The 24,172-nt window shown below is 38.7% G+C and overlaps 1 protein-coding gene across 1 annotated transcript; it reads right to left on the bottom strand.

The window, feature by feature from the left end:
• Positions 1-476: 476 nt before the first annotated feature.
• Positions 477-24,172, bottom strand: LOC105922157 (hexokinase-2). Its single transcript, XM_036142822.1, has 11 exons — positions 23,958-24,172; positions 15,178-15,291; positions 7,712-7,874; positions 6,640-6,788; positions 5,648-5,767; positions 5,459-5,554; positions 5,208-5,307; positions 3,795-3,978; positions 2,516-2,671; positions 2,180-2,413; positions 477-971 (listed from the first exon to the last, which is right to left on the bottom strand). The coding sequence occupies exons 2-11, from the start codon at positions 15,289-15,291 to the stop codon at positions 764-766; spliced, it is 1,524 nt and encodes a 507-aa protein (XP_035998715.1). The 5' UTR covers positions 23,958-24,172; the 3' UTR covers positions 477-763.

Genomic DNA, 24,172 nt, shown 5'->3' with positions numbered 1-24,172 from the left:
GGGCTGGTTTTCTGGCAAAAGGTGGGCTAACACATGCCTAGACATAATTTTATGCCTCATATGTATATTTTGTATTGATTCCCAGTTCTCAACCACTCAACCCTGTTGGAAACTAAATACTGTCTGACCTAACTCTTTTGTTGCCGGCCTGTCACTCTTTCACAACAGAAAGCAGGATAAAAACAGTTTAAAACAGAAACATTTATGGGATTAATGAAGGCACAAATCACAGACGTGAAACTCAAGAACCCATGCCTCATATTAAAAAAAAAAGCTAACCTTGATGATCTTGCTGAAGTGGGATGATCAAAAGCTGATTCTAGGAAATGTCCAACAAGGAGGCTTACAACAGGTACAGAGGAAAACAGTACTATGTGTGAAACGTAGATATAGGAAAAATTATTGTAATTGAGCCCATTGGAAACAGCGTAGGAGAACAAAGTAACATAGAAACCAAAAACTGACAGAAAACAAAGTTAAACTCAGCAACAACTTTAATAGACTAGGCTAGAGATCACAAGGCCCTCTGGTGGGCTAAAGTTGCTCAAAATCTCCAAATACAAATCAACGTCTTCCAGAAACATTATTAGATAATTTATGTTCTAAAGCAAAAACAAGTTGGAATTTTATTTGTTAAAGGAGAGTTTAAAACAGCCGATCGGTTATTTTTACATAACATTTAAAAAATAGACAAAAAATACAGCAGGGTTTTTAAAAAATGTTTATATTTGTTTGTCTAAAAAATGTCTTGAACCGCCCTCTCTCATTTATCTTCCCCGTTCTCCTCCTCTTCCTCCTCCTCTTCGTCATCACTGCTGGTGTCCTCTAATAGCCGCGACGTGAGAGCCAGCCTCTGAGCCACAGCCGTAACCATGGCAGCACCTTTTCCACTTCCGTCCTCCGAGACGAGAAACTTGATTTCGCATTTGGGGGCGAGGAGGTGCACCACTTCCTGGAGCTCATCGCTGAAGCTAAACCCAATGAGAACCAAGATGTTAAGAGATTCAAAATGGCTGTAACTATAACACAGGAGGTCTCTCGGTTAACAGACATTTTAGGTGGAGAAGTCAGCAGTGTATGTTGACTGACTCCCATTTTAGGCCAATGATTGCTGGTATTCATTGGGTAAATACCTGATCCATTAGTTAAATCTCTCACCCATCGGTTTGCATTCAGAGCTTCTCCTTAGCAACTCTAGGCATAATGTTGTCCCTCCTAAACATAACATTGTTATTAGCTTGTGCTGCAGGTAGCAATTAACCCAGTTCCTGAGAACACCAGTTCTCTTACTTTTATTGGTTGGGTGTGGCCAAATTCCAAGACCTGAGTTTCAAACTTGTGATGCGACTTTGGGTCTGCTACCAGTAGAAGTCTCCCCAAAGCATTCTTTTCCAAACAATAAAGATGGATGAACGTGATGATATCCTGTTGTTGGCCAGGCAAATGCTTAAAATTTCATGTTTATGGCTAGCAACATTGGCGCTGGCTGCGTGCACAAACCATACGTCTGATACATCACTCCCCCCAATTTGCAAAGCTGGCTTTTCCCTTTACAAGTCAGCTGATGCAGGGCTACGTCTACTTGCTGGACAGTTACACCCTCAGAAGACAATGGACAGAAGATTGAAGGCCTGATCTAATCTGTTTTAAGGAAACCTGTTACCGTTTTCTATGAGTTGCCCTAGATGACTTGGACATTGTGATACCACCAGGTTTCTTGGGCAACTGGTGCTTGAAGCATAAATGTTCAAATTGTAGTGGAGCTTTTTGTTGAATTTTAGAGTGATGTGCTGTATTTGCCATATGCCACAACTTTCAATTAAGACATATTTACCTTTAATAAAGGTAATCTATATTTGGATGAAACATAGATAAATGACCTGCTAATTGAAGATGTCTTTCCTGGGTAACTTCCTTTTTCTTAAAGACCAGTGTGTCAGATTATGTGCAGCAGCTGTAAATCTTTTTAAAGCCAGATTGTAATTTTGGGATTTTTTATTTTTTTTTAGAAGTGTTATGCAACATTCTGAGATATGCCAAATAATGAGGTAGTGGAAACTCAATGAATAAGGAGCCAACATGGTAATAAAAACTTTCAAAGCTTCAGAAGGCCTGGACAGGTGTTGCTCGTCGCTTTGAGAGATTACGAAAAGATCAAGTGTAAGACTCCGACTCTTACTTGGGGTGTTTTCTGTACACCGTTCCATCGACCCCTACGGTGGTCTTCAGATGTTCCAGCCCTCGGTTGTCACAAATACGTTTGGCAATAGTTGCCAATGCAGCCGCACAGAGACGAGCAGAGCGTGAGGAGATGGTGTCGCAGACAAGTCGCACCACGCGGGCGTCAACCAGATCCCACTTCAGATCCAGTTTGGTCAGAATCTTTTTGGCATTTTCCAGGCCATTGTCCGGCCTGAGCAAACAAGACACACAGATAAATAAAATAAAAAAAACAGACGGTAGTAAGGACATAATCTAGTTGATAAGGATTCTGAAAAATTTATTGGACACTTACTCCTCAATCTCGGAGATGAACTTTGTCTCAAACTTTCCTGGAGTAGTCAGAGCCTCCGACACCTCCCCTTTAAAGAGCAGCTTCTCCTTCGTCAGATCCAAGAGCACCAGCCGAACTATTTCCCCCAGGTACATCCCACTGATCATCTTCTCAAAGCTGCAAGACACATCATCAGGGGCGTCATGTATAAAGCGTGCCTACACACAAAAAGCTTGCAAGATTTAAACCCACGCTAGATTTTGACCTGCTTTTAACAAATGTGTGGCAGCCAATTTTTTCTATATTTATTTTTGATATGTCACAGTCAGTCCTACATAGTGCGCTGGTCATGAGTGTAATTAAAAGCATAAAATGCATGCAAATTATGTAAGGGGCCCTTTCGTTCTCTCTGAGAATAAAATGGTGTCGGATTAGGTCCTAACAAGTCGGGTGTTATGAATCCTATGGTGGTGGCAGTCATACATGCAGAGACACATGTACACACATCTTTATATATCTGGTTTTGTTTTTCTGTGCTCCTGCAGCACGTTTCACAATGTCCTGCTTATGAACACGTTTTAATGCATGAGGCCCAGGAAGCGCCAAATCGCTCAGTTTCTGCAGTCTGCTGCCCTCTGGTGGCCAAACACTTGACATTACAACGTTGTGCTTTACATGGTTCTAAAACTATGGTTCAAGTTGGAGAGTCATTTATGTTACTCAGAAGTATTACTTTATTTTACTAAACATCTTGGCTGTGAAATGGATGACTGTGAATGAGTGCCAGGGGTGTCTTATCCTCCATTTATGTCTGGCGAAACCAGTGAGATTAGCTGGTTGTTCTGCTCCGTGATCAGTCTAAGACTATTAGCTAAAGCTATTAGCAAAACAAACCAGCTCTGTTCTCTGTGTTGGAGATGTTTGGTCAGTCCAGCTGTAGATAAAAATGAGCCTCTCTGTTGTTGAAAACCATCAATAAAAAAATCTGTTGTCTTCCTGTGATAAATGTGCCTAAAGAGTGTCTTTAGCACTCATGCAGCTGTGGTGTTACACAAGAAATACATCAGGAGATTTTTGAAAAGGCAAGAAAAAGATTGTTAGGCTGCTCAAAGTCAAGGCTCCAACGATATTCTATGAAACTTTCTAAATTTTTGCTGTTTTATCAGAACGTGAAAAGGACAAAACTATCAACGGCTTAAATAAAAGAATACTAAATGCACAGATATTAGCAAGTTAAAAGAAACATTAGTTATTACATTCACTTTTATCAAGATTTATTTGACTGAGAGTTAAAACCTACATGTGGACTCCGGGGTTGATGGAAGTCTTGTCCACCTCCTTGTCGGCCTGAGTGTGGATGTCGCTGAGGGCGCCGTCGTCTCCGAAGCCGCCCCACTCTGTGTTGATGCACATCCGTCCATCCTCACCCTCCACACGCTTTACGTTCTTCATCTCCTCCATGTAGCAGGCGTTGGTTCCCGTTCCTGCCGAGGAAGACGAGTTGTGCAGCAAACAGAGCAGTTTAAATTTGATTTCTAAGAGTTCTAAGTCGTTCCATTATTTCTGGCAGACAACATTCTATATTTTATCTTGATCTCTTTGCGCTTTATTTGGACTGTGTGTTTGTGTGTGTTTTTTCTTCCTCATTTAACTAGCAAAGCGAGGACTTTGATCTAAACTGAGGATGTTTTTTTTTTGGTCCTCACGTTTTTTTCTGCGCTGGGGGTTAGCCTTAGAACTAAGGTGTCAATTAGGTTTAGGTTAGGTATATACTGGTAAAGGTTAGGTTTAGGTTCAGGGTTAGGCCATGGGGAAGGTTGAAAATGAAAGGAAGTCAAGGCATGGTCCTCAGTAAGTATTTAAAACAAGTGTGTGTGTGTGTGTGTGTGTGTGTGTGTGAGAGAGAGAGAGGTCTAACATTTGTTACAGTTTATTTAATTTGGCTGGTTTCACTTCTCTCTGTAATAATTTTGTGTTTATGTGTGTAACCCTGTATTTCCTACTTTTCAGGAGAACATGTAGATTGTGTTCATGAAACGAGAAAAATTCCAGTTCTTTTTAATTTAATACTTAGAAGAGGATACATGGATTTCAAATAAACATCTGAAAAGTGGGCTGTGTATGTATATTCAGATAAGGTAACTCTGATAACCATTAATAAAATCGAACTTTAAGACCTTCTAATCCTCCATACCAGAGCCTCACTCCGCCCACATCTAATATTTGAAAACTGCGCCAAAGGAGGCGCCACCTGGCAGATCAAGGAACGTGCACCGGGGGGGAAGCCTGGGCATGGTCTGGGCTATGAGAACAAGGTAAATAAATGCTAAATAAACTAACTGATTCCTAAGCTAATAAATTAGGGGGTTAGTTTTTCTTTAAAGTTTGGTACAAGCGACGTAAGGAACACGGCAAAAGCAGAAGAACCCTCTCTGCTCCGTTAAGAGACCAAAATGAAACTTTTAAAGCCACACCCTTCAAATTTTTATTTATACTTTTTTTAAACTGTATAGTTTCACTCCCTTCTTTTTTACAATGCTGTGCTTCTTTATTGAATTTTTTTTCTAAGACAATTATTATTATTGTCATTTAATTTATGTTATTATTTTCTGTGGACTCTTAAGTTTCGAAATTAACATTAATGTTCTTATGGTTTCTGACTTATTAAATTATATTTATTTTGAGGAAGCCTCCAGATATTTTCAGTGTTTACCGATGATCATCCCAATCTCGCAGCTCTGGTCACGGTAGCCGCAGCTCATCATCGTACCCACCGTGTCGTTCACCATGGCCACTGACCCGATGTCGTAGTCCTGAACAGAAAATGACATTCATTGTGTTAAACTGGGATCTGTCTCATGAAGAGAAGCTTTAAACATTCAGAGAAGGACAACAGTAGCAAGTTAAGCCGACTGAACTGATCAAGTCGGGATATTTAGAGATTAGTGAGCGTTGTGCACTGACCCCTCTCCTCTGGATGGCCTCTTTCAGAAGCTTCACCACATCTTCTCCCTCCACCCCTGAGCAGTTGAAGCCTTTAGTCCAGCGGATCAGGATGCTCTACTCACACAAACACAAAAATGTCCTTCGTTATCCAGAACCAGTCTTCATCTAGGAGAGTAGTGACAAGCAGTAATGTTTGGGATTATAAACCTTGTCAATTTCCTTCTGCTCACAGGGAAAGGAGAAGGTGAACCCCAGTGGAAGAGTCTGTCCTTTCAGGTTCTGCGAGTCGAGGAACTCACTAAGACAGGCCGCGATGTGGTCAAACAGCTGGAAGGATACATGCACACATCTGTCTCAGGTTCACACCATTTGTAGCAAGATATAAATCAGATGTATTTTTGGAAATCGCTTTCTCTCCTTCCTTCAATCTTTACGGATACATTTGGTCCTGTTTATCAGTGTTTAGTCCTGTCTCTCTCCTATGACTGTGCTTTCTTTCATCCTCTAGACTTAAAAATTAGCCTAGAGCTTATCTGCTTAGCTGTGTTTCTCTACTAGAATGAAGCCAATAACTTAGCTAACTGAATAAAAATAACCTATATTTACCCCTTTTCCGTGTTTCAGTACATCTCTATTTTTAAATCCTAAGTTAGGGATACAACTGAAGCCATAATCCGCAGGAACTGCATCAAATTAATTATTTCTGATGATTTTTCCCCCCCTGAACCTCCTTAATTTCCTTTTCAGTATGTTCCCATCCATAACTTATCCTCCATCTTCCAGAAGCCAGATGTTTCTGACCAGCTAACTGGTCTACAGGCTACAGGCAGTGACAAAATGATTGAATTGCACTATGTAACGTATGGACCCTGCAAAATTCAGAAATCAGTTCTGCTCACTACAAATGACACCCTTATTGGCCAAGCTTTGTCCCAGTTAAGAAATGAATTTATTGTTTACCAGATCTCTCCACTCTCAAGATGCAGCTCTGTTTCTCATCCCCAGGATTACCAAGGTAAGAGAAGGAGGCAGTGATTTTTTTACTACATTCACTACTTTCAGATTTATGTCACTAGTCAAACTTTTAATCCCAAATGACTCCCATTGTGATGTGTTTCATTGTTTGTGTGTCTTGGTTTTGCCTTGTACATCCTCACTTCGTCAGACATAAATAAAGCTGTGGTGGCCATGTGGGTTACCTGTACTCCAGGTCCCAGCATGATTTCCTGAGGGATGGCGCAGATCTGACTGTCCATCTTGATCACTTTCTTCTCCTCCTCCGATATTCTGACGTGAAGCACCCGGAAGTTTGTTCCACCCAGATCCAGGGCCAGGAAGTCTCCTTGCTCTGCATGCAGGAACAAATCAGGTGATGGTTTGGTTTTAAACATTTCCTACCACAGTCGCCTGGAATGTTATGGGATTTGTTTTCAGGTTCTGGTTAAGTACAGAAAAAGAAAATAGGAGACAATGGAAAGATATTTGCATTTCCAGCCTTTACTCCCTACTCCAATGCTTAAATATTGTCCCTTTCACTGTCTTTCTGTCTTGTGTCCATCCTGTTTAATTTCCTACTTTTATCCTTTCATTCTTATTTGTACTGGGATTTCTATTACTCTCTTTTTCCTTCCTTTGGCCCTTCTCTCTTGTGTCCTACCCCCCCCCCCTCTTCTTGCTTGATGTCTTGCCTCCAGTCATTTATTGTATCCTTCCTTCTCCTCTTCATTCTACCCATATCTTCCAAAGTTTCATCTTCCTGGTGTCCTTCTTTTTTTCTTCTAATGTCCTAAATCTCATTTTTTTATCTTCATTCCCACCTTCCTTGTGTTCTTCATTTCACCCTTCCTTCCATTATTCTGACCTTGTGGCGTTGTTTCCTTGTCTCCTACCTCTGTTATGTCTATTCTTTGTTCCTTATGTCCTACTTCCCATCCTTATGTCTACCCTTCTGTCCTTCCTTCCCTGTGTCCTAATGCCCTTCTTTCCTTTTTCCTTTTCTTCCTCCCTAATTCCCTTCCTTCTTTGTTCCCTTCAGTCGTTATGTTTGTTTTGTTTAGTAAAGCCTGTCCCTGTAGACATTCTTGCCATAAATTCACAGTGAATGTGAGTCTGTAAAAGTCTTGAACTTCTGCGTGAAAAATGTGCAGAAGCGATGTCCTTCAGATGTTCAGCTTTTCCACCCTCGCCTTCAGTGGCTGACAGTGTAATGTGTAAGTGTCCAGTTCTTATGAACTGGACTGAAGAGTGACTGACTGAGCGTGAAAGTCGTACCCGTCCCATCCGGTGTTGCCCTCACGAAGGTGGGCAGCATCTTGACGGGTGCCTTGTGATGCGTGTGTTTCCCCAGACCTCGTTTCATATCTTTCCGTAGCCGAACAGAAACCTCTTGCAGCTTCTCCAGAGACAGACGAAAAGGCTCCAGGTACTTCTGCACCTGCACAGAGAAGCAGACAGACCATCAGATCCTGGGACACACACACCGTACCATACCAATTTTATTTCATTTCATAAAATACAATCATAAAATACAAGCGATCAATCATAAAACAATAAACAAAATGGTATATAGAAGTAGTAATGAAATAGAAAAAGTGAAACACAGTAAAACATCGTCAACATCTCAGATTGTGTCATAAGCTAAGGAAAAGAGATGGGTCTTAAGAAGGGATTTAAAATCGGAAAGTGAAGAGGCTTGTCTCATGCCCAAGGGAAGGTCATTCCACAGCTTGGGAGCTGCTGCAGAAAAAACACGGTCTCCTCTGAGCTTACGCTTCGTCTTCATCACCCTCAGTAACAACTGGTCAGCTGATCTAAGAAAACAGGAGGGTGTGTAGGGATGTAGCAGCTCACACAGGTAAGGTGGGGCAAGGCCATTAAGAGCTTTTAAAAGCAAATAAAATGATTTTAAAATTAATCTTTAAATGTGCTGGCAGCCAGTGTAACGAGGCTAAAACAGGGGAAATATGCTAAAAGAGACGTGCAGCAGCATTTTGTACCCTCTGAAGCTGAGAAATGCACGAATCACTGGCTCCCTTACAGAGTGCATTACGGTAATCTAGACGAGTGGTTACAAAGCCATGGATTACTGTTTCAAAATGCAGATTAGAAAGAATAGGCTTTACTTTGGCACAACTAAAGTCATCACCAAGCAACCAGTGAGTAAACAATATAAATACCAACATGACACATGAATAAGTTTTTTTTTTTTTTAACTGAGGTATGTCCCCCATTTGTCCACCAGATGGCAGGCAAGTGCTGCACTAGCAATGTTCTAAGCATGGGGTGCTATCAACCATTAATTTAGGTTGATCATGTTAAAGCTGCAGTGAACAACTGAAATTTGGCAGAAACATTGTTCATTAATTATTCTTCAACATTTTGACCTTTCAAAGAAGGAGGATTAGCTGCTTCTCTGAGGTCTTTGCTCATGTCTGGCATTGTGTGAAACCATCAGAGAGTCTTTGTCATTCTTTTCATTCAAAAAGAATGCAAAAAATATGGCTTGTAGAGAGCCAAACTTGTGGGCACTAAGGTTTTCTGTGTGTATTTAAATAATTTAATATTTTACATGAATTGTATTTCTTAACCATAATGTTTTTTATGTAATTGGCATTGTAATTTTATCTTGTGATTTTATACTTGTGATTATTTTTAAGGTTGCCTTTTTTACACCTGGCTGGGGGACTACCGATGAAAATTAGCACTTTTTAGCTAACTCAGGTACATTTACATTGTTTTAATGTTGACAAATGTACACTGTCCCCTTTTAAATAAAAATAAAAGTAAACGTAAAAGTAAAAGTAAAAGTGTGTATTGGAGCAGCAAACTACAAAAACTTCCTGCTGGTTGTTCAGAAGGCTTTGGGTGGTACCATTTGGTCCGAAAAAAATGTTCTGCAAAGAGATTTATTCATGTTTGAGGCATTTAGAGGAGGCGTGTAACTTTAAATTGCTTTTGATTAATTCTTTAACTTCAGTGTTAGGACCCTTGATGTGATCAGCATCAAAGTCAAACTCATTTTTAAACAGATATAGGCATACAGCAGTAAAGCATGAGTTGAAGATTGCCTCTTCCAACTTGTCCTCCATTGCGCCTCAGATTCTGAGAAATCACGTCCAATAATTTCATCATTACTCTGCTTAACCTGCGTGATACAAAATCTAAAGATAGTCAGATGGACATTTATTGTAAGTTTTGTTGTTGTGGGGGGAAAAAAGAGGAGTTTTGGTCGTTACTGAGTGTTTAAAAACAGAATGTGCTGGCCCTGATCTGCAGGCAGCTTTTAGTGCATTTAGAGTAGCTTATCTTTTAAAGGCAGAGACCAGTGACTGGCACACTGCTGCCCAGGAATGCATGAAGAGTTCATCATGACATGAGCTACAAAATGATTCGATTTTTACACAGATTAGGAAACGCTGGGTTGTTTGAAATATTAGTTGGTATTAAAATAATAAAAATGATGCTTTTACAAGGCTCATTTTTCTTTCTATTTCTCAGGAATGTGTTACAGTTCTCGAGAATAAAGATGAAATGGAAATAGCAAAACTAAAGAACTATGATGTGTACATACATTTTTGACTTTCATCTCACTGTAGCCTGAATGAACCTAAGTATTAATGTTCTGTCTCAGGACATTGAGAGTTTTAGGTGTTGATTTGCTGCATTCATCCTGCAAACATGACATTAAGGTGTCCAGCAGTACAGGGCTGATGTTGTCATCAAATTTCTGGTTTTCAAATTCTCCAGATCTGCAGGCAGTCCAGTCATAATAGGCTCTACTTCCACAGCCATGTTTTCTGAATGTGAAGCTTTTTCTTGTATTGATAAAAATGCCGTAAATAAGATGCAGTGTGAATACAGCATACACTCATTGGCGACTTCATTAGGCACACCTAAGGCCTATTTCACAAAAAACGAATTTGGAAATCCAGGATAAGAGGTAAAGCCAGGCTTGACATGGCATGATCAGCTCATCCTGGCTTTATCCGTTTCACAAAACCCAATCCAGGCTCAGGAAACTCAGCTATGTTAAGCCAAGTGTTAGTAATCGAGCTAAATGCAATCTTCAAACCAAACAAGCTGCATCTTTTGAGGGAGGCTGATGAGAAACTGAAGCCCACCAGACTCAAGAAAGGAAACACTGCCGCTATTATAAAGGAAAACACATTTGTTTGGGGCTACTTGTATTAGAAAAAAAAGATGAACCATTTTCTCTGATCTATCCAATTCTGTAACTAGAGGGCGCTGTTTTGCTGACCCATAACTCCTGAAGCTGCACAGCAATATAGAGGGAGGAAAGTTTCTTAGCCTTTGCAAAGCAATGTTCACCTCATATCTCCTTCCCTGTAGTCTTTGTGCCGTAGAAGTTGAACTGTCTGAGCTTTAAGTGAAATGCTTCATAGATGCGTGTGCAGGAAGAGGGCCTGGCTGCTTCAGCGAAGTAACGATCCTCTGGAGATGGCAGCAACAATTCATTCCTCTTTTCCTGTTTTTATCACATCCGTCAGTGTTGGAAAATCACAAGGCACGGTTCTAATAATCCTGTCCTGCATCTATGGGCAGTTTACAGTGAAAATGGGACCGAGGCGAAACAAAGCAACAGAGGCTGAGCTTAATTTGACTTCATCCTCAAATGAAGCTCATCATCTGTTGCTGCTACTGTCGATCTCCGCAGCAACCACCCAGATACCTTTAATTGAACCCAGCAGAACAAAGTCTGACTGACTACGTCCATTTCCACTACACTACAGTCAAAAATAAATGACGGGACTAAAGAATAGAAAAAACCAAATTACCCACAGTGCTTTGCAAAAGTCCTCATTTCATATTTCCTCAGCAAGCAGCTAGAATTTGTTCCTGAACGATCACATGAGCAAACAATTCGGGGGCTGACCTTTTGGGAAAACTAGATAAGTAGATGAGAAAAGGAGAAGTTTCAGGTCTAAAAAATAGATGTTTCCAGCAGATGAAAAGGTTCTGAAATCCAGTTTTTAGGAAACAGGGAAAAAAGGCCTGACACAGAACCTGGATGTACCATCATTCTGTAGTTTATAGTCTGTTTTGGGGCATAAGATTTTGTAATATTATTACGATAAGGTGAAATAGGTGGGGTCTTGCCATGTTTTCATGCAAAAAGAATTACTAGAAATATTAAAATCCCTTAAATCCTGAGGCCAAAGAATTAAAAGTCTGTCAGCTGCTGATTAAATACCATCTCACCTATCTGAAGGCCGTAGAATAAATGTGATTAGTTCTGTTCTTCCTTTGCAGAAATAAATCAGTTATATAATCAAGCAATCAATCAGATTTGTGTGTATCAGATGGTCAAGAATATGAAATCATTTTCATGCACTGCAAAAACGGATCTAAAAATAAGTAAAATGTTCTTAAAATTAGTGTATTTATCCTTGATTTGAGCAGGTAAATAATATTATCTGCCAATGGAATGAGTATTTTGACCCCTAAAATAAGATAATTAGATATACTGCACTTGAAATAAGATGATGGAGATGAATTGTTCCTATTTTAAGTGCAAAATTCTTATTCCATTGGCAAATCATCTTATTTACCTTCTCAAATCAAGGATAAATACACTAATTTTAAGAACATTTTACTTATTTTTAGATCCGTTTTTGCAGTGTGTGTGCCATACCACACCATGCCATCTTTATTTATAAAGCGCTTAAACACAGCCACTTTAACCAGCGGACCCTGTCTGTGGCCCAAACATCAACAAATCAGAGCGATGTCCCGATGCAGCTCAATAATCCGGGTATTCCTCTTCTTTGTTCAAACGTTTCCTCTCTTCTCCAAGAGATTTTTTCAGTCTGGAGAGTTGTAGGTGAACCCAGCCTTATAAGGGGTTCCCGTGTAAAGTGGACAAACATGTTTAACTGTGACGACAAAAACTGGTTGCTCACAGGCAAAAGAGAGGACCATCAGGTTACCAACCAATCGTTAGTGATCTGACGGACATATTTAGGGAGTGTTACGGCTGTAAGTGTCCACACTAATGCAAAACTCCTCCCCTCTAACAGGGAGTTAGAGGGGGGGAGTTTAACTCAGTGACGACAGGATAAGAACTATTCAGGAGTGTGTAAAGCAATATTATGTGCCCCTGATACGAAGGTGTGAGCCTGACGCCGTGAGCTCTGGGTCTCTAAAGCTCCTCCAGAGTTACAATGGGCCTCTTGGCAGCGTCTAAGCTTAGTATTTCCTTTCCTGACCTGTCCATTTAGATTTATCAGAGCTCTGTGAGCGTTGGACGTTGTTTAAAAACCTTAAACCTCTCCACAGCCTTATTTGTCTGCTGTGTTCCCTGGTCTTCATGATGCTGTTTTTCTCACTAATGTTCTCATCTACCCTCGTTCCTCCATTTGACAGTTACCCTCTACTTAGTTTCATAGCCGAAGCACGTTGTGAAACACACTAGGCCCCGTCTCCTGTGAGGGTATAATGCTGAGTGTGTTAGCTGGTATTTGAAGACTTGACGTCACACACCTACTTTTCACTGTCTGCTATTCCTCGGACAAGTTTCTACAGCTCTGCAGCTGCATAAAGTGAACGCTTTAAACTGGCAAAATAGAGCTGAGGATAGACTATAACACGAAGAAAGAATGTCTGTGTCATCATGACGACAAAATGAGGAAGCTGCAGACAGCCAGCGGACAGCCGGTTTAAAGTCAGGTTGTGCAATCTTTGTGGAGGCCTAAACTGGAGCCTCCTCAGGAACAACAGAGTCCTGAAATAAACGTTTTAATGATATCCGAAGAGCGAAGAGTGAATGTCTTCAGGATTAAACTTCTTTCCAGGATCAGATGAACATCCACCACTCCTGTCTTTGCCTCAGCTCCATGAGCCGCGGTAATTTTCCAGCGGCGTGTTTGCTCAGATCCCTCTGCCACAAGTATCTACATGTTGGATCTAAACCCAGAGGATGAGATGGGAGGGAAGGTCGTTCCTTCACCCTGGCACCAATTGCTTCAATCAGTAAAATATGAGTTTTTGTGTATGCAAGGAAATCACTCGAAATGAGGAAGAAACTGTTTGGCTTCATTATCCATTTAAATATTTATGTTCTTTAGTACTTTCAGTTTCATATTTTTCCACGTGAACATATGTTTGAATCGATTGAGGAGTAACTTTACTGTAGAAGTTCCTGTCAGGACAGGAGATAAAATGATGAGAAGTTATCAAAAACTCTGTATGTTTAATTAGTTCAGAGTCTACGATCAAACAATTTGTCAAAATATTTGTGATTAAAAGCCTTGTTAAAAATCTCAACCACTGCTTGTAAACAATATATATATATATATATATATATATATATAATATATAATTGTTGATATGTATTTGTTATAGTTTGATTGTAATTTCCTACAAAGAAATGTTTTCCTTGTCAAGAGACTATACCACTGAATCTATGATAAAATAACTTGACTGGTGGTTTGAAATTGATTGATTTGAAAAATTAAAATCAATAAATCAGGAAATAATCAGTGAAAACACAATGTATTATGAATTTATGTTTTTCTTTTTTTTTTTCCTGGGATGTCTAAATTCTTATTTGTCCTCCAATGACTTGTTTTCATTACTTGTTTTTTATTATTAATCCTAACTTATTACTTGTTATTAATTATTACTTATACATAAATAAATAATTTGTGACTCTAATTTTTTTGTATTTACGATAAATTTAAAATAAATTTTTACTTAATTTAAATACCACATGTGGAATCTATCTTGATTTTACACATATTTAAATCTCATTTCAGAGATTTCTAGTTGTGAATCATTCAGTGAGGTTTCTGACTCAATGCTGTTTTGATTTATTTGAAACTTAACTAACTTGAGTTCATGTAGCGGAAAACAGGAAGCGATTCATTCTTTAAAAAGGAAATAAAGGCATGACTGAAACTAAAAAAGTCACTATTTGGCTCATACGGAGATTTCTTAATTTAAAGATCCTCTTTGCAGAAACACGGAGTTCCCAAAACACCCTGAGTCTCTATTCACACAAGGTCACCTCAGTCACAGAGACAAAACTGTCTGGAAACTGGAAACTGAAAAGGAAAGTTGTCTGTTTTAGTTCTTTGAATTCACTTTGCTTTAACAATACATCGCTGTACAACTTTGGGTTTGAAAAAAAATCGCTTTGAATATTTTCCCATTGGCTATGAAAATGTTCCTGCATGTAACTAAAAGTAGTAACATTTATCATAAGTGCAATAAAATGTGAACAACATGGCACGTTACATAGTCTTGTCACCTTACAGCAGCTGCCACGCGGTTCAGCATATCAACTGAAATGAATACGGCTACCGTAATTTTAACTTATTTATCCTGAACGTCATCAAAAGGCGCTGAAATTTTAGACATTCTTTTTAACTCAGAAATTGAATTTCAGATTTCAGAATGGCAACACAGCCAACTTAATCATGATTCAGGTGCAAGTTGGCAAACCACAGGGGCATCCTCATTGTTGTGCTAACTATAATTAGAAAAATTACTGTGTATAGATATTTTTCATACCATTTTGATGGGAGCTGTTCAATAAAAATACATCTGCAAAGCCCCATAAAGCTTTGGTTTACACAGGTTACAGACTGTTAGGATGCTAACATGCTTAGAGACGAGGGTCAGGGTGAACCAATTTCCCAAGCAAAGTTATTTTCGGCATTAAGTGCTTACTCATTTGTTGCAAACGGTAGATAATTTTCTTTTCAAGCAGCACATACCTTATTGAGCGTGTCTGGAGGGATGCCATCGAGGTGAAGAGTTGCTGTTTCGCTGCTTAGTTTGCACTTCTTGGCGCCCTTAACGTCGTTCTCGTGTGTTTCTGTGTTGCTCATCTGGACAAAGAAAACAAAAGACAACCCCAAATTATCTTTAACAGGATTCTTTTGAGAGATGTAACATGAAATAAAAAAAATCACAGTGCAATTATGTCTTCAAGCATTTTGTCATTATGGTTAGCCAGAGCAGCTAACGGCATCAGGTAAAAGGATTGAATGGGCTTATATCTGCTACTGGATGGATTGCTGTGACATTTGTTACAAAAATTGTCTTTTATAAATATGTTTTTTAATAAACATTTACTTCTATTTACAGAGATTAAATATCTATCTAAGAGATGAAGTGGACAAAGTGGTAATAAGTGTGGTAATAATTTTTTTCAACATGCTAAATGCCTTTAAGAGGAATGAAAATAGACCAGCACAGAAAGTTTTTGTTCACTCACAGCTTAAATATCTATTGGGGTCTGACTGAAAACCCACAGATGAACCTCTGTTTAAAGCAAATAAAATGAAATAAGAGAAATCTATGAGTAATGCTGAAGTGGTAAGACATGCAACATAAATTGTTGGTTACCACGTGACTTTGAGTATTAAAATCCACTTCTAAGCTAGGAAAGATGCAGCAATACAGAAAAAAGGGAACAAAGGCCCATCAGTCAAAGCATTACAATAAAAACCAGCTAAACCAGGCTAAACACAAACATACCAACGTGGAATAAATTAAAACAAGCGGAACTCTACCAGACGAGGTAGTGTGTCAATAAAACACACCTTTCAGGTATCAACAGTCGTAACATCATCACCTGAGGTCATATATAAAGGACCTTTGTTGACAGTAGCACCTTTCAGTTGGAAAAATTATTTCATTTATTAAACAGATTCTGAACAACTGGTGAAATGAATTCGCTTTTTCTATTTTCTCTTAATGCTGAGTGATTTTTGCTTTTTTTGAAAATGCGTGTATTCTGAAACAAAGTTGCGGACCAGTTGTGTAGTTTGTTTAACTTTGTTTTAAATTTGCACATATTTTTAGTGACATATACAGAAACTGTGGTGCTGTTAGAATTTGTTAATTTAAAGATTTGACTGAAATGTTAATAGTGACTATATGTTTAACTTGTTTTGTAACAGAAAATCCGTTTTTGTGTGTAAACACTGGATAAAAGAAATCATTAGCAATTATTTAACTTGATGTGTTATATAATTGCTAAATAGGACTGACTGAGATAGAAGGCTCCAAATGATACCAAATGAGGAGCCATTTGAGAGCAATTACAGCCAAGTCACAGTTTTCAAGTGTTTCCAGTCAACAAACAAAAACATCCAAACAGAAATATTCTCCATTTTAAAAAGTAAACAAACATCGCCACACATGTGAATTCAGTATTATAAACACAGAAAACGGGAATTTTGTGATTCTTTCATAGAAAAAAAAAGTCAGTATCAGACCTAAACATTTTAAAACAAAATATGTCTTATCTAAACATCTAGAGTTTTTTTTAGGCTAGCTCCAAGAAAAGATCTTAATTGAAGGCAACAAAAGTAAACTTTCCCAGACATGTTATGTTTCCTCCTTAATGAAATTAAGCTTTTTGCTCCTTTAATTGACCAACAGGCATTAAAGGTCCTCTTTCACAGTAGTTCTCCAAGAGACCCATAGTGGTACCAGTCCTCCAGGATTGGATCGTCGAAGGTCGTTGGAAAGGAGTCCATTTGATCAGAGGTGTTTTTATAAAAGTCTATTTTCCAAGCCAAGGACTTCCTAATTCACACACCATACCTTGAAGATGCGCTTGACTGTAGATGTATCAACAGTATCGCCCTCTGATCCAGTGACACACAGTCCAGAACCATTTGTAGTCTGAATATGTTATCAGTAACTGTGCAATACTGACTTTTTTAATTTTGCCTTTTTGATAAGTTCCTTTTCCGTTGCTTCAGAACTTAACTTTAAATTAGCTTGTTTTCATTACTGAGCTAGTTTTTAACTGTGTGTTTGTCAGGTTCAAACACCTAAAACATTCATTAAACAACAAAGGGAAGAAAAGACAACAAGCGTTGGTTTGGTTTAATTTGAAAGGAGAGCAGCAGAGATGTCCTCTGTTACAACTCCTTACTTCTCTGAAAACACTCCCTGCGCTTCATCTCTAATGTTTTTATGGAGTTCCCTAGTTACAAAACCCCGTTATGATGTGACATTCAAGATAATACAACACCGTTCCCACAGTTCAGTTCAGCTCTTGGAAAAAGAGTCATATCTCTGCACGCCTTCTGCGATGACAAGAGAGACAGTGGAAACACGTCAAATGACAATACTAATAAACACAAACACAATACATAAATGTACATTTTTAAATTTATACCAAAAAGTGTAGAAAGTCACCAGCGAACTTACAAATGAATCAGAATCAGAATCAGAGCCTCTCATGACCATGCCTTTCTTCTAAAGAAAGTGCCACAGCTCATGGTTTCAAAACAAAAATAGCCATATACAGGGCAGTCAAACTTTTTTACAGTAGCAGGCCGCACACTATCAGGTAGGAGGGTGCACTTATGCCGGTGCCCGAGCCCCGGAGGGGAGAATTTTGAAAAATAGAGTCTCCCTGATGTATTTTGGAAGCTTTCAAGACAAGTGATTATTTAAACAATAGAGTCAGAGTGCATGTTTCAAATTGAATAAAAGGCAAAAAATGTGAATGATCAATTCTTCAAAAACAACCTTTGTTTTTTTTAATTATTATTCTTAAAACATTCGTTTTTCACATGCTGTTATCATCATGTTTTAACAAGGTAAGGTAATCTCCATTTGCATAAAATTAGTTTAATTTGAATTACTAGCACCACATAAAACAGATCAGATTAGGTGAGGTCTATTCATCTTATTATTATTATTCACAGTTCTGTTCTAAAAACGATCGTAACATTTCTTCACGAACAAAGTCGAATTTTTATGATAAAAATACAGGGTTGGAATTTGAAATTGAATTTACATGTTGAATTTATTTCAGTCAAATCGCTCTTTCGAAATATCTTATCTGAGTTTAATTTCACTTGCACTCATCACACACACAATATCATATCATCGGTGAGGATTCTAGAGCAGATACAAAATGCATCCCATGAAAAACTCTGATAATTTGCTGGTGTAATATTATATTATATTATATGTAATATTATAGATTTTTCAGAATAAAAAGCTAACAGATGTGCATAATCAAAAAATATCAGAAATACAATTATAGAGCATTCAGTATTGTAAGAAAGCCCACACTGTTTCTGGATAAATACATTATTGTATGAGTTAAGATCTATTCCGTTTTATGCCTTTTTCCTTGTAAGTTTGAAATGTCCCATGCTCCTGAATGCACCATAGCTTTCTGATGCTCGCGAAGGCATCACACTGGTCTATGAACACTGTGCTGTGTAGATGCACGTTTGAGCCTCAGCTTAAGACAAAGCTTAGCAGTTTCAAAACTCACGTCGGCTCTCACGGTTTATTGTTGTGTGTGAATGACCACAACAAATAAATCAGCCGTACCTCGGATAAAACCTTTGGATTTAATGTTGTTCATAACACCCATAATTTTGTAAACGAATCTGCCAAATAACAACAGTTTTTTTTTTTCTCACAAGAGGTTTAATAAAACGTTTTGATATCATTAATTTAAGAACAAGTAACTGCGTTGGTCCTATTTTAATCCGTTTTCTTCGTCGATATTCAGTTGTACAGAGCGAGGCGCGCTCCCGCGACAGTGATGCACTTTTCGGCATAACACCCCGGTCTGTGTTTTGATCGGAAAAGTAGCATCTCGGTTGGAACAAGGAACCCAATCACTCGTTAATGTTGCTCTCAGTGGAGACAGATGCAAAGGTGATTTTTGGGATGTATAATCGGGGAAATGTAGGCGACGGCAAGAGCTGCTGTAGACGGCGATTTGCCGCCGTTTACCGGCTACTTTTGACTGCCCTGCATATATGTTTATATATATCTATATATAGATATATATATATATATAAACCAGTATTGTCTTTAATTTTGAAAGTAATACCACAATGTCCCACCAACTGGTGGTGTTGGCATAAATGGGTACAAGCCTCCTTATGTGCCCACACAACCATGTACCCACTTCCTCAACACTGTCCATTCTGCAAAACAATGTTTTAGTCTTGTTTTCATTTATTAGGAATGTTTAAAAAAATTAAAGAATTACTGTCATATTACTTGCTTTAGGCAGACTGTTTTCATACTTGTCTCAATGCCAAGAATGCATTGAAAATGCTTTGTTTTGTATTTTAAGACACAGAAAGTAAGCTGCCTTAATCTCAAACTGTGCTTTAAATGGGCCCTTCTTCACTCTTCAGTGAAGAACGAAGAACTGGAGAGTCTACATATGTAAGGTTATGAACTAGAAAAGGATAAATGGAGTTTTGACTTATTTGAAAGACCTTTAATTTAGCAAATTAATAGCAACAGATACCAACTTGAACAACAACAACATAATAATAATAATAATAATAATAATAATAATAATAATAATAATAATAATAATAATAATAATAATAATAATAATAATAATAATAATGTACAGCAATACTTTCTTAAAGAACTGGATTCCCATTAATTGGAAATGTGAAAAAGTACTAGAGCCATTAAAGGTGCGATTAAGGATAGTCCATTATTATCTAACTTTTTGCAACAATTTAATTTAACTATGATTATCTTTAGTCTTAATCTTAGTACTTGTCCAACATTTGGTACCTTTTTAAAAACGAAATTATGCTGAAATGATTCATGTTTTCTCATGCCATGTTTGTAGTTTCATGCCGCCATCTAGTCCACCTGTGCCACGCCTGATCGCCTCCCTGCTTCATCTCTGCGCTGCACTACTTAAGCACTTCACAGCCCCTGCCTCTCCGCCAGATTATTGGCTGCCTTGTGCCAGTAAAAGTCCAGCGGTTCCCTTCCATCCTCTCTTGTGCTTTTATCGACCTTGTTCCACGACCCAGGATGTGCCCATGACGGATCTCTATTACCCATCTGATATCTGGATGCAGACTCTCGCTCTGCCTCTTAAATCCGGATTCTTGCCTAACCCTTTTAAGTATTGCCTCTCTGGACTGAGCCTTTGTGCTCCCAATCGCCCACCTACTTTGACGTCACTGCAGCTGCGGCTCTGCCTCCTGTAAAGCGCTGCAGGTTAGTGGAAGGTAACGTTTCAAGTTTCTTTTTGACACCAATCCACCCCAGTCACCAGTATGTTCTCTCCTCCCACAGGGTTTCGCGTGACGAGCTACTCCCTAAACTGCTTTATTGATTCTGTCCCAATAAACCTATTATATTACAATTCACACGGCTGTGTGGTGGCTGAATTTCCGGATTTGTGAGACATGCTGTGTGGTTTTAATTACTTTAAAGTCACAGTAAAACTCTTTAAAGGCAATAATTCATGTCCCTGCTCCAGAGACCAATGTAAACCCTAACTGAAAATATAAATCTGAGACATTCTTTAATGTGGTTTTGTTGGATCTAAAGTTACTTGTTAGTTCCCTCGAACCTTTTGTAAGACTGTCTCTCTGCAGATCGTGAGGCGCTGGTCGGCAGAAACAGTGGAACTGGTAGCTAGAAACATGAAACCTATCTCTAAGACTCTTATCCTGGTTAAAAAAAGCAAACTTGCTTTAGGAAGTCTTTACTTGAAGTACACATCTCTTCAAAGATAGACCAACACAAAAATGTAGTTTGTTTTTTAGACAGTTAGGGTTAATCATAAACATATCCTTCATCTGTCATTGGCTGCATAACTGCTATATCTGCCAGCTTTTATTGGGACATCCCTGTTAAACTGACCAAGAGAGTCTGTGCACGTAGCTACTGCTTAGGACAGTAAATGAACTGAAGTAAAACATTAGTAGCCATAAAGTCACGTTTTTCATGAGGGTAATTTAATCATTTTATTACTTTGACGGCGTCGACATAAAGGTTCATATAAAATCAACAGACTTTCAAATTCTTAAATAACAGCAGTAGATGGTAAGAGTCAAAAATCCTATACTTTAAAATCAGAGCAGAAGCTCAAGCTGCAGTCGAAATAATAAAGTTTCTTTATTTGAATCAGATACGGAGAAAACGTGTGGCAAATTTATTCCAACTTAAAGCCTGGAATAAATATGTATTTTCATCAATAAACTTTTAGACTTACGGGAACAATGTATTTATCAGTATAAGCCTGTCGTTTTACAACCAGTATATCCACTAAAGTTCTCATCCTTCTGACGAAGACAGAAGTTACAGTCGAAACATGTCAGGTATGAATACAAAACGATGCGTCTGATAACAGAAGAAACAAAGGACACTATTAACTTTGTTGGAACAAAACGGAACATTTTTGGCTTTCTTGCAAAACCTTCCTGTGTAGCAGGAAGAAGAAATAAACGCAATGCACTTTGTCCGGAACGCAACCCCCCCAGTGAAGCATGGTGGTGGCAGCGTCATGCCATGTGGTCACTTTTCTTCAGCAGGGGCAGTGAAGCAGGTCAGAGTTGACCAGGAGATCAGTGGAGCTAAATGCAGCACAATCCTGGAGGTAAACCTGCAAAAGGCTTGAAACTGAGACAGCAAGACCTGAGAATAGATGTTCACAGAAGCCCTCATTAAATCTGACTAAACTTTGGCTATTTTACAAAGAAGAATGGGTGAGATTTGTAATCTCTAGATGTGCAAAACGTGTATATAGACATGCATCAAAGGTCTTAAAGCATTGGCTCAGAAGGGCTGAATTCTAGTTATTATTATTCTTTATGCTTTTCCCTTTCAGTGGTCGCCACAGTGAGTCTTCTGTCTCCATCTAACCCCGTCTTCTGCATCTTCTTCACTCATTCCATGAACCTCCTCTTTGGTCTTTCTCTGGGCCTCCTATCTGGCAGTTCAAGTTGTGCCATGTATTAAATGGATCATATTTCTCTTTTTGGGTGACCTTTAGCCTTTAGCATCCTCTTCATTCTGCTCATAAATTCCCTTGATGTTCAAACCAGTAAGACGATTACTTGTGCATCCCAAAGTTTCATTGTTTTTCTTCATGATAGGCGAAAAGAGTCTGCTGCGCGGCTGAGGTTACCTGTGGAGGCCGGTGCATCTACACGTAAAAACACGTTAAGATTTAAGCGACTTTAAACGCACCACTCCTGATGAATCAGCGTAAGAATGAATGCAAGACGTGTCATAAATCCCATTTTTAAAAGATAAACCTATGGTCATCTTCAGATTAGCAGAAAATCTGCATCTGTTACTGTTAAAGCATACTGATTCTCAACTTGTTGCCAAATAAACAGGTTTCTACAGCATACTGGTGGCATGTGAAAAGTCTTGGCTCAGAAGGGCTAAATACAAACGCACAGCACACTCCTCATATTTCAACTATAAACAATTTGTGAAGACAATCCTTTTCCTTCCACTTGACGGCTGCCACGGTGTGTTGGTGCTTGTGCGTTTAATTAACGCACAGTTTTCTGAATGTACATAGCTTCTGTATATATATATATATATATATATATATATATATATATATATATATATATATATATATATATATCCATTTAATTTTATTGTATTTATATTTTTTGTCCGCACCATCAACACAAAGTCAAATTCCTTGTAAGTGCAAACCTACTTGGCAATAAACTTGATTCTGACTCTGATTCTGAGGTAGGGATAACTTCCTTTTGGTCACATAACATTCAAATAAAAAATAATGTAAAAGTGTTCTAGTTGTGCTATGTATTAAAGGTGCATGAATTGTGTTTCTCTATTTGAGTGACCTCTGGCCTTTTGAAGCTTCGTCATTCTGTTCACACGTTCCCCAGTTTAGCAACCAGGAAGAAAGTTAATTGTAACTCCTGAAGTTTCACTGTCTTCTTTTTTTAGCTTCCCTGACTTTTGCCCTGACAGCATATCTTTTAAATAACATTTGTGTAAAGCCCCTTAATGCTGAAGGATTTGTTCATGGAAGATTATTACAGACTTCTTTTTTTATTTTATTTTTTAAAATCGGTTATTTATTTTTACACATTTCTGCTGAGAGAAATCTTGAGGTTCCCATGACGAAACTGAGACATGATCAATGTTTGCTGTGTTCGGGTGATTTTAACATCTCATTCCAGGACATCCTGGTTGCAAATACTTTTTGTTTGACTGCATAATAAAAAAGGCAAACTTCCCCACCATAGGAACTCCAACTATAGGTTAACTGACAGACGATTATAGAGACGCATGCTCCACCCACCGGCAACCCACACCTTTCATTCTCTTCATATACATACTGGCAGACAGCCATCTCTGACTTTCTGGTTCTACCTGATGTTCGAAACTATTTCCTGCTTCAGTTCGTGAACAAAACGCCGCAAGTGTGCCGTGAAAAGTGAAAGAACAGTTTAAGGTCATCACATAAATGTTACCAGGGGGGTAAAATAAAAAGTCGACTTAAAGAGGACATCAGACAGACTAAACCACCGATGAGCCGGCTAAAGTTAGTCTAAAACATTCTCACCGAAGCTCAGATAACGCACGGACACGTTTTTAAATGTTTTAGATTTTCCTTCACCATTAATGACACATCGCAGGGGCTGACACTTTAAAGCAGCTCCGGAATATCAATGAGTCCCACCATCTACCAAAAAAATCGCCCCGTAACGCGCCGAATGGGTTTTTTGGGGGAGAATCTCACCTTGGCGTAATGCGCTGCGCCGCTTCAACTCTGAGGCTCTGACTTGCTTAATGAATGCATGGCTGAGGTGAGAGCGATACACCCTCCTCATCAGCAGCTGATGTTGCAACAGGATGGAGGAGTCGCGCAATGACGCGCAGATCCGGATCGGACCGATGGATCCGTAAGGCTGATTTCTTCTAAAATACACAACCGAATATTGGAGGAGAGCTTCA

The sequence above is a fragment of the Fundulus heteroclitus genome, chromosome 11 (genome assembly GCF_011125445.2).
Source record: "Fundulus heteroclitus isolate FHET01 chromosome 11, MU-UCD_Fhet_4.1, whole genome shotgun sequence".
Taxonomy (NCBI): domain Eukaryota; kingdom Metazoa; phylum Chordata; class Actinopteri; order Cyprinodontiformes; family Fundulidae; genus Fundulus; species Fundulus heteroclitus.
This window is presented reverse-complemented; position numbering and strand designations above follow the sequence as displayed.

What these genes read in the sequence shown, in the direction of transcription:
- LOC105922157 (XM_036142822.1), bottom strand. Translation starts at nt 15,291, where the DNA reads ATGAGCAACACAGAAACACACGAGAACGACGTTAAGGGCGCCAAGAAG. An exon ending in CTCCAGACACGCTCAATAAG is followed by an intron (nt 7,875 to 15,177) that starts GTATGTGCTGCT and finishes TTCTCTGTGCAG; the next exon opens with GTGCAGAAGTACCTGGAGCC. An exon ending in TGCTGGGACCTGGAGTACAG is followed by an intron (nt 5,768 to 6,639) that starts GTAACCCACATG and finishes GTATCCTTCCAG; the next exon opens with CTGTTTGACCACATCGCGGC.